General features: G+C 37.6%; 1 protein-coding gene across 1 annotated transcript; it reads left to right on the forward strand.

Annotated features, from left to right (window-relative positions):
- Positions 1-11,113: 11,113 nt before the first annotated feature.
- On the forward strand, positions 11,114-11,551 carry LOC124501950 (60S ribosomal protein L32-like). Its single transcript, XM_047066385.1, has one exon. It carries the CDS (start codon positions 11,114-11,116, stop codon positions 11,549-11,551), a length of 438 nt encoding a protein of 145 aa, XP_046922341.1.
- The last annotated feature ends 2,483 nt before the right edge of the window (positions 11,552-14,034 follow it).

A 14,034-nucleotide genomic window follows, 5' to 3' on the forward strand; every position in this document is an offset into this window, starting at 1 on the left:
TTTCTTTTCAACATCCTTGTTCTAGAGGAACTTTCTAATCAAATGTGCAAGAGCCACTTAACATCCATTGGTAATTGGTATTGGATTGGTTTGAATTCATAAAATTATTAGAGAAAATGTATTATATAATGAAAAATAAAGTCTTCAAGAAAAACAGGTAATATACACATAAGTACTTTAAAAATGTAAAGCAGTATATAAGTTATTATTAGAAAACATTTGAAGGTGAGGGGAAAAAATTTAAGTATAAAATGTTAAAGTATGCCTAACGGTCATGGAACAATATTCTTTTGGGCATACTGTTAAATATATTTTGTGATTACAAAGCAGCTAAGTTAGATCACAAGACTATATTTAGTTAAAACATGTAAAGTGAATTTCAAAAGAATGACTGCATTTTTTAAATTTTTTTTAATGTCTATTTATTTTTGAGAGAGAGAGAGAGAGAGAGAGAGAGACAGAGTCTGAGCATGGGAGGGGCAGAGAGAGAGGGAGACACAGACTCTGAAGCAGGCTCCAGGCTCTGAGCTGTCAGCACAGAGCCCGATGTAGGGCTCGAACTCACAAGCCGCGAGAGCATGACTTGAGCTGAAGTCAGATGCTTAACTGACTGAGCCACCCAGGCGCCCTGCATTTTTGAAAAGACACACAAAAAAATACAGCTACTGCATATATAGACAAGTGTGGAGGAGGTCAAAGTGTCAGTTATATAACAATTCAGCTTGTTTCCTTGACTCAGAGCTCTCCTTCATTCACTTATTTCACCATAAAGGAAGTGAAGCTATTTAAGTACTCAGTGCATATTAGGCTCTGGCATTTTATTTCCAATTTGGGTTTTGGCCATTCAGATTATGATAAGGTTGTCATGTCTTTATAAGTGTTATTTTAAATATAAGTGACTCAGCTGTTATTGATAATTTTTTTTTAATGTGGTGATCACATGTATCTTCATAAACTCTCTTCTCTTACCACCTCTTGGGAACTATTTAAAAATTGTGAGTTTTTTTCCTTAGCTTCTTCACATGTGAAACATTTCTCTATCAACCCTGGCACAATTTCCATTAGTTTTGGGAAGCTTGTCAAATTCCAACAATTTTCACATTCTGGAAAAGAGTAGAACTAAATTAGATATTTAATAACGGAACAAAAAAAAAAAAACGAAAGCACTGAAACAGTATAGTGTGTATGCTACTTACAATGCAATAAATAATCTTGACCCTTATGTAATATGTGTGTGTGTGTGTGTGTGTGTGTATACAACACAAAGTTGTAGTTCAAAACTAAATACATTTATGTATATGGTTTTCAACTGGTATTAATATATGATAAAGGACTGTTATTCATCTATTTGTGGCTTGATAAAAAAGACTGGTTCTGCCTTCACAGTCTGAGGAGTGCCAACAACAAAGGCTGACTGTGGGTTCAGACTTCTGGGTTCTCCTCTACCCTTGGCTTTGGCAAAAGCCATCGCAGACCGCATTTGAAGAGAGCATGATGCTGTTAGTCATATACTTCCATAGGCCACATGGCCTAGTTTGTGCCTGACACAAACATTTCTCCAGGTGAAGTGGGACAAACCCTTTGGGCATCCTTCTAAAAGGACTATTTTACCACCTTCTAAATGGCACTATTGAAACTGATAGTAGTATTTTTCTCATCACCTCTTTCATCAGTTTTTGAATTGAGGGTCAAAAATATATATCCTCAAGTCATAGCAATCCTTTGAGTTCCCAGTCCACGTATACAATGCTGTCTAAACATTTCCTTTAGATATCTCAGAAACATCCCTCAATAGGTTTGAAACTCAATGAACTTCTCCAAGTCAGATACTTTTCCAATGAAATCCCCAAAATACTTACATGTAGTTCATACTAAAACTCATCGTTGTTTTCCTAAGCTTCACACCCAGTTGATCACCAGTTCCTACCATGTTTTGCCTTCTAAAATTTTCTGAATCCATCTATTTCTCCACAGGACAACCGCCAACTCATTAAACCAAAGAATTGTCATTCTTCGTTCTGCCAAAATGCGTCTTTATTTACACTCCATCCCATCTTGTGCTCCTCAAACTAGGTATTTATCCTACAGCTAGATTTCCTTTTTTCAATATGTAACCCCGATGAGTCATATACCCATCCCCACTTACAACATGCCATTGGCTTTATGTTTTTTCTAAAGAGGTAAATTTACAGCATGGTCTCCACCATGTAGCTGAAGTTTACCTTGTATTCCTCATATTATCTCATGATACCTCCCTTATTCTCCAAGTTCCAGTCACCATTGATTCTTCACATATGCTCTTTCCATTTGCAATTTTTGTCTGCACCTCTTTCCCTGTTGCAGACTTAACTAAAATATTTCTTTTCATGGAGGCCTTTACTTACAAATACCTTCCCTCATTCATTAGGTCAGGTCCATCTGATATATGTCTCATAACTTTATATGCCATTTCTTTATAGAATTCTTCAAGCTACAGTTTATTGAGACAGCTTTCTCATAAATGCAGATGCACTGAGTGAAGAAACATGTCTCTTGTGCTCATCATCGTATCCTCAGCATTTAGCTTAGCACCTGAAAAATCAGCTGCGCCTCAATAAATAATCACTTAATGAATTAAGTAAATACATTGTGCCCCTACTAGGTACCACTCTATTAGCTCTATAAAGGATATTAAGAAAAATAATATGGTTCTTTTCTTCAAGTTTTTCCTAATCTAACAGTTTTAGAGTCCAGTCATCTCCATATTTAACACTGCAAACTCCCTGCCCCACTCCAATGCTCCTAATCCTCCTTACCCTGCTTTATTTTTCCTTAGCACTTCTTCCCTTCTAATATACACTTTCTCATTTACTTAATCATTATGTCTATTGAGACCAGGAAGTTTTATCTCTTTTGTTGATTGATGATTCCCAATCACTTAAAACACCTCCTAGCACATAATAGGCTTTCAACAAATATTTGTTCAATGAAGAAAAGAATGAATATTTCCCAAAAACTATCATGAACTATCATTCATAAGTGTTGCTTCCCACAACAAGGATTTCCATGTTAGTCAGCTACATTATACATCTGTAGCAGCATTCTCAGCAGTGGTGATCTGGCCCCGCCTTGGGGAACATCTGCAATGTCTGGTGATATTTATAGGTGTCACAACTTAGAATAGGAGGGATGATATTGCTACCTCTGGTGGCACATGACAGGGGTGTTGCTAAACATCCTGAACATACAGGCAGCTCCCCACAACCAAGAATTATGAGCCCAGAGTGTCTGCAGTGCAAAGGATGAGAAAATCTAGACTCTACTGCTCTGTGTCCCTGCCTTTCTTTCCATCAACTTGCATTACTTCTTTCTCTCTGGTGTTAAAGGCTTTCCTTCAGGTGTGTCCCTTCCTCTCTCACTTGTTTGCACCTCAAGCCTGCCAGTGTGCTCATGAGCTTTTTTTTCCTTTAGTGTTTTCTTTAAATGTCTATTTTTGACAGAGAGAGAGAGAGAGAGACAGAGAGAGAGAATGAGCCCGTGCATGTGGGGAAGGGGCAGAGAGAAAGAGGCACAGAGGATCCCAAACAGGCTCCCAGCTGACAGCAGAGAGCCAGATGTGGAGCTGGAATTCACAAACTGGGAGATCATAAACCTGAGCCAAAGTGAGATGCTGAACCAACTGAGCCACCCAGGTGCCCCACTCGTGAGCTTTGGTTAGTGTTACTGAGGGCTTTTTAAGAAGTTGTTTAATTTTAGTTTACCAGATGAGATGCCTTATTTAATTTTTTCTCTTTGATAGAGCCCAGAATGTGGAGATATCCCAGCTCTCTGCAAACCAGGCTGTTTGAAATCAACATGGTTACCTCACCTCTTTTTTAATTCAATTTTGCCAATTTGAAATCAAATGTTACTTTAATGATATATCTATAGCTTTCATTTATTTTGAGGACCAGAGACCTATCCTAGAGATATAGGTCCTCAAAGTTTAATCCTGATATAACCACTCAGAGAACTGAATTTGAGAACCCATCTGGTTTCAAACTGCTTGTTTCCCTTTCAAATAGCTTACCAGAGATAATGTATAGTCACTCTGTGGAATTTGGGCATAATTCCTCAAGGACTCCTATTAGTTCACATTCTTTTTTTTTTTTTTAGTTTAGTTTTTATTTTGAGAGAGACAGAGAGAGTACAAGAAGGAGAGGGGCAGAGAAAGAAGGAGAATCTCAAGCAGGCTCCCATGCTGTCAGCACAGAGCCCACGCAGGAATTGAACTCAAGAAACTGTGAGATCATGACTTGAACTGAAATCAAAAGTCAGTCACTTAATCGACTGAGCCACCCATCATCCCAGTTCACATTCTAAGTAGAATAAATATTAGGAGTTATTCACACTTTGTGAAGTAAAATATATTTGAGTGCTAAATAATTCATATGTGAGCTCAATAAAATAGCATGCATCCTCTAGGACAGAAATATTCTGGATAGCTTATCCATCATGATATTCTTGGTGCCTAATATGGCGTTATCACACACTCAGTGTTCAATAAATGTGGGAAAGAGGTAACAGATACTTTCTGGGAATTACTGACTACTCTTTTTTTATGAGTATACATGTGAAATCCTTAACTTTAATATAAATAGTATATCTTCTTTTCTAATAAATTAGTAGAAGATAATAGGACTGAGATTCTGAGAAAGATTCTGAGCCTCTGTTGAGGCTTACTGGGAAAAAAATGGTAGTGTAATTTTCTGGCATAAGAACAAGTGTCATGACAAGTGGCATGCACTTAGTACCCCTAACTAACTCTTGTTCAGAATAACTAGCACTTTCAGTTTCCTTATCTATATGTGACAGATGAGCCAGGTTGAGTCTACCTTGAAGTGTGTGCTTGTGTTTACATGCATTCCTGTATGGATTTGGCTGAGATTTACATGGGAGGAGTGAGGTTCTTTAGGTCTCCTGACCCAAATTGATATTTGATAATGCTTGTTGAGCATTAATGTTTTAATTTGGGCTACAAAAAAGGAAAATTGTGTTTGCGTGCATGTGTGTGTGTGTGTGTGTGTGTGTGTGTGTGTGTGTGAAGGTAGAAAGTGGGAGTCTAGAAAGTGGAAAATTAAGAGAGTATCCCCCCTTTGATTGATTTTAAGGTCCTATGAATGAAGAGAGGTATATTAGTTTTCCATTGCTGCATAACAAATTATACCAAATTTAGAAGCTTGAACAACATCCATTAATTATCTCACAGTTTCTGTAGGTCAGAGGTCCAAGCACAGTTTAAATGAGTTTTCTACTCAGAGTCTCATAAGGTTGAAATAAAGGTGTTGGCTGGGTCTGGGGTCTCAATGAAGCTCGGGATCTTTTTCTAAGCTCACATTGCTATTGCCAAAATTCAGTTTCTTGTAGCTGTAGAACTCATGGAGGCTTGTAGACCAGATCTTCTTGCAGACCAGTCTTGGAGAATCTTAGACTTCTAGAATCTCCTAATTGGCTTACCTGATTAATTCAGGCCCATTCAGGGTGATCTCCCTTTAACAAACTCAATATTAACTGATTTTGGACTTTAATTACCTCTGCAAAAATCTCCTCATCATCCTATTCCCAGGTCCCACCCATACTCACAGGGTGGGGATTATATAGGGCAGGCACACCAGAGGGCAGGAATCTCTGGAAACATCTTAGAATTTTGTCAACCATAAGTCTAGTTAGAAAAGAAGCCAAGGGAGCTGTTTTCACATCTACTATTAGTTTGGAATCTAAGAGACAAAGAGAAACACAGAGCTGTGGAGACAGCATCTTCTACCAAATCTAACAGAGATCTTTGAGAAGCTCTAGCATACTGAGGGCCCAGGATGGCCCAAGAAGAAAAATACTCCAAGGCAGGGCCACATCACTGGCATAGCACATGGCCACAGTGCCATCATGAAGTTCTCCAGGGATGAATGAAGCCCAGAGGTAAAGAACCCAAGTGAACTCTATTTCAAGTAATTGTGAAATTTATATAGGGAATCTAAGAGTTTTCCAGAAAGAATTTGTTAGGGGTTGAGGAAAAAGTCTTCTGGGTTTTGAAAGTTATAACTGTAGTGGTTGTGAGCTATCAAAACGTAGTTTTTTAATATAGATTTGACTTCTTTGTTACATATAAACTGGTTGCTTTTAATGACTTAATTATAGTTTATGTTAATATGATTTCTGTGGCTTTAATGATACCTGCTCTGATTAGTCACCAAAACAAACACACAGAAGTAAATAATCAACATTGGATAATAATGAAATGCTGGAGGTTTGCTCTCCTCTGCGGTGAATATGCTCTGCTAAAACTACCTTCTCTGAGATAATCAGTCCATGGAAATTTTTAAGAATCTCCATACCTTAAAATAAAGGAAAAAAGTTCTGAAAGCCTGAGAACTACAAGAAAAGCAGCCCTCTGTTAAAAAAGAATCATTGTACTGCATGGCCATTTACGGTGTCCTATTAGTGAATGTCCCCCTGGTAGCCACTTTGAGAAAAAGTATATTTTCCCTTCTAGCCTCACCAGGATTTGCTGTTAAACTGTGTCTGGCCCTCTTGTATTTAGGGTTAATTTTACTTCTGAGTTGTTTTGTAACGTAATGAAGATAATTGCTGCTTCCAACTGACCTGTAAGCACAAGAGAAAGTATGACTCCTCTATTCGCACAAAATACAATCTTTCTTTCTATTCTTGCTTTCACCATTTTCCCCCTTGCAACTGGGAATACACTCCAGAAAACACATTCACTTAAAGTATCCGAAATGGGAGTTGGCTTGTTAGAAGGGTTATGACAACAAACAATAAACAGGGCATTTTTTACAAGTAGAATTAAATACTGGAGTTGTCAACAAAAAAGCATACATGCCCGCTATTAATAAAAGAGTTGTAAACTGCGGACATGCCTGCTGTCCTTGTGATGGGATTCTAAAGCTGAACAGTCACTAGAGAATCCTTTCCTTTACACAGACCATCCGAGTCACAGGGGATTCTGACAAACTGGAATGGCTTTTGCTGGGGGACGGAGGAGAAGAGGCTATACTTTGAAATAAGTGTTTGGATTGTCTAAAATACAGAACAAGCTTACTCCTAATGCCAAGAATTGCATGGCACACTGTTGCCTTGCTTGGAAGAAACACCAAAGCCCCAGTTAATCCAGAAGGGATCCATTGCATTTATGTACGGTTTTACAGCTTTCAAAGTGCTGTAAATATATTACTTAAGCCTCACTATTCTGTATCCAGTCTAATACTAAAAGAGAATAAGAAAAAGAAAGTAGGGTTCCATTTTACATATATGAGACAGCAAATTATTTTCACATTTTACACATATATATGGTCAGAGTGACAATTATATTTCTATATATGACATATATTTGCTCCCTGTTAAACAAAAGAAAAAAGATGTGTAATGAAAGGGAAGGCAAGAGATGTATAAGACTGTAGGAAAGGCATGCACATTGATGTTTGGAAACCTACACATAATTCTTCAATATGTCACTTTGAAAAAGATTCCTGGGTTTTCCAGCACTAAACACATCCATTGGCCCTTGGGCTTCTCATAAATCCAACCCTTGTTGACTCACATGTCTATTGTGTCTATATGCAGATGACAGTCACCTGTATTTTAATAACTTAATGATTAACTTCTACCCCCAACCAAGAAGGAATAACAGGAATTTTAGCTCTCTGCCCATAAATAATAAGAAACACCATAAGGAACAATAGGTTTTGACATTGAACAATGGCAGTGCCACACAGTGATCCTCAAGAGAAAGGAAACAATCAAGTAAAAATTACAATTCTGGAAACTTAGAGGGGGCAACCCACACAGAATCCAATGATCTTGCTGAGATGAGCAGACAAAGGTTAGAGTTCAGGGAGGTCAAGATGGCTGGACTTTGCACAGAATACTGGCCATTCGTCCAAAATGCTTGAAAGGACAGTGGCATAATTTTCTGTTTTCAGATTGTGGTGGTGGAGGGAGAATTCTCTGTATAGTACTTTTCCATGAGGTAAAAATGGCACATCATATTCAAATATGTGACATCGGCTCAGGGACATAACCGCATTTTGATCAAACAAGGAGACACTACGGTGGAAAATAAGCAAAAAGAACTGCCTATTTTGCTCTTACTTTTAAAATTAATTTTACAAACATGGAAATAAAGAATTATAGTGATCAAAGGTTGGTATTCTATCAATAGAAATAAAATTGGCTAATCTCACTGATATTGTATTAAATTTTATTTTAATATACTTTAATATATTTTTAAATGTTTATTTATTTTGAGAGAGAGAGAGAGAGAGAGAGAGAGTACAAGTGGGAGAGGGACAGAGAGAGAATCCCAAGTAGGCTTTGCACTGTCAGCAGAGCCCAATGCAGGGCTCGATACCACAAACCCATGAGGTCACAACCTGAGCCGAAACCAAGAGTCAGACACATAACCTCCTGAGCCACCCAGGGTGCCCCTATTTTAATATTTTTAAGACTCAACATATAGTGTCAATAAAGTGACCAGGTATGGGAAATTGAGGGATAAACATTAAAAAATACACTACTATCTAAAATCACAATATATATATATATTTCATTGGTTTTGAGGCCAAAACAGATAGTATTATTGCTGCTTTCACTTGTATCATGCATTTAGTGGCTCCGATTTAGCCAATGTCCCTATTATTTATTCATTTAAGGGAATCATTTTAACATCATTCTTACCAACGTGTAAGGTAGATGCTATTTCTCATTTATTTTTTTAAATTTTTTAAATATTTATTTCTGAGAGAGAGAGCACGAGTAGGGGAGGGGCAGAGAGAAAAGGGGACAGAGGATCTCAAGTGGGCTCTAACTCATGAACCCAACGCGGAGCTCAAACTGATGAGCCGCGAGATCAGGACCTGAGCCAAAGTTGGACATTGAAGTGACTGAGCCACTCAGGCGTCCTGATGCTGTTTCTTATTTTTAAAAAAAATATTGAGGGGTACCTGGGTGGCTCAGTGGTTAGTGTGTGACTCTTGGTTTCAGCTCAGGTCATGATCTTGTGGTTTTGTGGGTTCAAACCCTGCATTGGGCTCTGCGCTGGCAGCGCTGAGCCTGCTTGGGATTCTCCTCTCTCCCTCTCTCTGCCCCTCCCCTGCTGGTGCTGTCTCTGTCCTCTTAAAATAAATAAATAAACTTTTTAAAAAAGGCATAAACCTACAAGGATATAACTAATGAGAGAAAAAAGCAACATTTTTTTTTTTAATATTGAACATTTACTCTGTGCTAGGCACTATTTACAGGGAAAAACACAAACAAAAGTCCTTTCCCTCTTAAATCTTATTTTTTATGGGAGGAGACAGAAGCAAATGAGATAAATAAAATAGGTAGCGGTAGCCTGTTGGGCTTAAATGCCAAAGGGAGAATAGTAAAAGCTGAGAAGATGAATATGAATTATTGGGTTGAAAGAAAGACAGGATGCAATTTTAAATAGGGTGGTCACTTGAGAAAAGTAACTTCAGACAGGACTGTGCCTGGGTGGTGTTTAAAACAGCAAGGTATCTCATGTGTTTGGAGCAGATGAGCAAAAGAGAGAGAGAGAGAAGTAGAAGAGGAGTTCAAAAAAGTAATGAGGGCCAAGATCATGTAGGGCCTTGTAGGTCAAAGAAAAAGGCTTTGGTTGTTACTCTTAAATGAATTTGAAAGACACAGAAGATTTTGAGCAAAGAAGAAACATAATCAAACTTACATTTTTAAAGGTCACTCCGGCTGCTCTATTGAGTGTAAAGAAGAGGAGGGCAAAGATATAAATTGTGAGCCCTGTTAAGAGGTTATTGCCACACTCTAGGTAAGAGTGATAGAAGCTTGATCAAGGGTTTCAGTAGTGGTTGGATTCTTGGATATATTTTTAAGTTAGAGCCAAGAGCATTACCTGATATATTAGAAATGGGACTGAACCCAGTCTGTCACAGGTTTTGAACTTGAACACTTAGAAGGTTAGAGTTGCCAACAACTAAGATGGGGAGGATTTCGGGAGAGCAGGTTCAGTGTGGTTTATCAGAAAACTCAGTTTGGGCTAACTAGGTTTGAGATGCCAGTTAGACCATTCCAGGAGGGGTTTAATTAAATCATGTGTTTATAATCAATCTTTTTTCTCTCTTATTTATAGTTTACCCATTGATAAAACTTAGAAGAAAAGAGAAGTCATCCTTCTGGAAAGACCAGCAATATTGTATAATCATTGCCTCTATTGAAGATACATCAATATGAACAGTGGATAGTGATAAGGTAGGCTATAGATTATGCAAAATTTCTAATAACAATTGTTGACTTACTCCTTTCTTTCCCACTCAAGAGAGTGTATTTTTTTTTAACTTGAGAGAGAAAGAGAGAGAGAGAAAGTGTGTGTGGTGGGGAGGGGGCAGGAAGGGTCAGAGGAAGAGAGAGAGAGAAAGAACAGGTGTGAGTGGGGGAGGGGGGAGGGAGAGGGAGAATATTAAGCAGTCTCCACACTCAGTGTGGATGTGAGGCTCAGTCCCACAACCCTGGGATCACAACCTGAACCAAAATCAAGAGTCAGATAATCAACTGACCAAGCCACCCAGGTGCCCCTCAAGAGAGTGCATTAATATGTAAAATTAGGTGACTGTGAAAATAGTTTCAACTAGTTAAAACTTAAATCAGTACCAAATTTCAGTACTTTACCTATTATTAGAAAAATATTAAGTGTGACACTTTTAACAATAGCCACAAGTTAAGAACTGAAAAGATCAAGTGAAATCCAATCAGTGATATTTTAGAATTAAAGACTTTCAGAAATTTTAGTGGAAAAAAGAACACTTAGTTTTAATATCTTACACCCTTTACTTCCTCAGACCTGTTTGTAAATGCATGGAAGCCGGGGTCAGAATCCTAGCTGTATAGTAGATACATATTTATTCTCAAAATCATTCTTATATTAATGTGTTGTGAAAGAAGCTGTGTGACCCTCTCATTCCACAGTTTAAATTCTCTCCCAAGAGCCATACATATTCATTACATAAATGCACTTCTTCACCATGACTTAGTACATCATTTTAAAAGATGTCCAGCCCTCTTCCTTAGCACTGACTGGGGAGGTGGCAGCCATCTCCTCCTCAGCATCATGGCCACCCTCAGACCCCTCACAAAGCCCAAGATAATTAAAAAGAGGACTAGGAAGTTCATCTGGCACCAGTCAGACCTATATGTCAAAATTAAACGTAATTGGTGGAAACACAGAGGCATTGACAATAGGGTGCACAGAAGATACAAGGGCCAGATCTTGATGCCCAACACTGGTTACAAGAGCATCAGGAAAACAAAGCATGTGCTGCCCAGTGGCTTCTGGAAGTTCCAAGTCCACAAAGTCAAGGAACTTGAAGTCCTCCTGTTGTGCAACAAATCTTACTGTCCAGAGATTGCTCATAATGTCTCCTCCAAGAACCACAAAGCCATTGTGGAAAGAGAAGCCCAGCTGGCCATCAGAGTCACCAATCCCAATGCCAGGCTCCACAGTGAAGAAAATGAACAGACAGTTGTGTTCACATTGTGTTTGTATTAATAAAACCATAAAACTTTCAAAAAAATGTGTCCAATCATAGCTCAGGCTCAGACTGAGAGAATGAATAAATAGTATGCACAGACACAGTATGTGTGTGTCTCTCTTGTAAATGCATACACACACACACACACACACACACACACACACAGAGATGCACACTCATAGGGTCATGGTTTTAGAATAATGATGGTTTTAATATTTGATCCTGCCTCACACTGAAACTCAATTGACTGAAAGGAATAGTGCAAAGCCATCCTAAATGATGCCAACAATCTGTACTAATTTACAGAGGTTACCAATTGGTCCTTTAGAAGATTCCTGCATTGGAAATGTAACTATTAATTATAATGTTACTGGAATATTTGTAATCACTTCAAAATTAACCTTTATATCCTCAGGAGGTTTGTATTTATAACAGTCAATTGGTGTCTTGTAGAGAAACTAATTAGTCAACAAATGATAAGTACAGAAAGAACACAAATTAGTTCTTCGTTTACTGCTACTTGGCTAAACCATATAATTTGTATTGTAATTAAAATTTTTTATATTGCAAACAAAAAATATTTAATTCAGGGATAGATAATAACAATAATTTCAAATGTGGCAAGAAATACATTGATACATTCACTAGGGTTTACTGTTTAGGCACTCAAAAAGCAAGGAAAAAAAGTGGAAAAAAACTGCAATCTAATTATTATCCAAAGACTTCTCTCTCTTCCATTACCACTGTTGTAATGATGAAGATCCTATCTTCATAAAAGCAAGCAAATATTCTGGAATAAAGAGGACAAAGAACACCCAGGCATGGGGGATAGCTTATTTTCCTTAATTCAGTAAAACATTTTTGGTCTTTATAATATCTCATAAAAAGTAGTGTTTTCAAATATATGGAGAAAAGATTTACAGGGAAATCCTAGCTCTGTCAGTTAATCATAGAAAGTTACAGGTACCACTAGTTTATGTTATTCATCCTCTCATTTAATAAGGAATTGAAAAGAGGCAGAAGTTTGGGGGCTCAACTTTTGGTTATCTTTATTCTGCATGACAAGGCCTTGATGTTCCTGCTTATTTCGGTTTATTAACAAAATGCCTTTCCCTGTGCTACTTATAGTGCTAAAGAACCAAAACACAAAAATGGAGGCATTTTGTATTTTCTTTCATTCAGTAGAGTGATGACAGAGTTAAATTACATCTTCTTTGTGCTCAAATTTTGTCTGTTCATTTACAGCACTTTTATTTCATTTCTAGTAATTGTAATTGATTCTTCTTCATATTCTTTTCTTATTCTATTTCTGACAATTTTTTTGTTTCACCTAATGATATTTTCTATTGAACCACCCCTGGAAGATTTATTTTCAAGTCCCTTTCAGATTGCTCTGTTTTTGTTTTTTTTTTTCTTATGTGGTTAAATCTTTCTCCCGACTTTCGATGTTGGTAATTATTGTTCTAGTGTTGATTTTTGTCATAGATATCAAAATCATGACTTTGTAGGATGATTTGATATGGGTGTTTATTGGTTTGTTTTTCTCTCCAGTGTTCATCCTTTGTGGTCTAATAATTTTGAAAATTTCTCTACCTCAATCCTCCAGTCATAGAAGCTTGGTCCAGATTCTGGCTATAGGGTTGTTTCTGCTTCCTCCCATCCCCCAAGATGGAGATTTAAGTAAGCTGTAGCCCAGTGAGAGTTGCAAGTATTTTTTTTAAATCATCTTTCACAAACAATGAAACCTCAATCCAGCCCTTGCTTTCTATCCATGAGACTTACTCTGCTCCCTGACTCTATATGGACATTCCTACTGACCGTGTGCCATCAGCCAGAGGAGTATTCCTTGGCTTTAGCCCTATTTATCATACTGTGTTTCAGTCCCATAAATGGGACAGAGATGCTTACCTTTAATGGACCAGTTTTCTAGGGGTTTTAGACTCTGTTCTTCTAAGATCACAAGAAACTGCGTAAGTTCAAAGAAAAAATCATACAGAGGCTACTATTTTTGCTCTCTGTTCTTATTCTCAACCATATTATTATTAGACATTCCTTCATATCCTGGCAGTATATTACCAAACTTAGCTTCCACTGTGGTCTAGTAAAGTGAAAGTTTTTGACATAAAATAGCAAAGTGGCTAAAGGCACTGGCTTTTGGGGGTGCCTGGCTGGTTCAGTTGGAAGAGCATGTGACTCTTGATCTCGAGGCTGTAAGTTCTAGCCCCATGTTGGGTGTAGAGATTACTTAAAAATAACATCTTAAAGGCATTGGCTTTGACTTTAGAGACCTAAGGTCAAATTTTACCATTTTATCCTATAAGAACTTGCAGTTTGTCATATAAAATGAAGATAACAGTATTACCACAAAAGAGTTTAGTTGAGGAGAATAAAAGCAAATGTGCACTGAACATTAAGTCTTTTCGTTATTTATATGTTTGTAACCAGTGTTTTGTCTTGTAAACCATCCTCTACTGAAAATTATGAACTTCAGCTGGGAAAA

The sequence above is a fragment of the Lynx rufus genome, unplaced genomic scaffold, assembly GCF_022079265.1.
Source record: "Lynx rufus isolate CCGP_SWC_20201006 ecotype Redwood Valley unplaced genomic scaffold, mLynRuf1.p SCAF_7, whole genome shotgun sequence".
Lineage (NCBI taxonomy): Eukaryota > Metazoa > Chordata > Mammalia > Carnivora > Felidae > Lynx > Lynx rufus.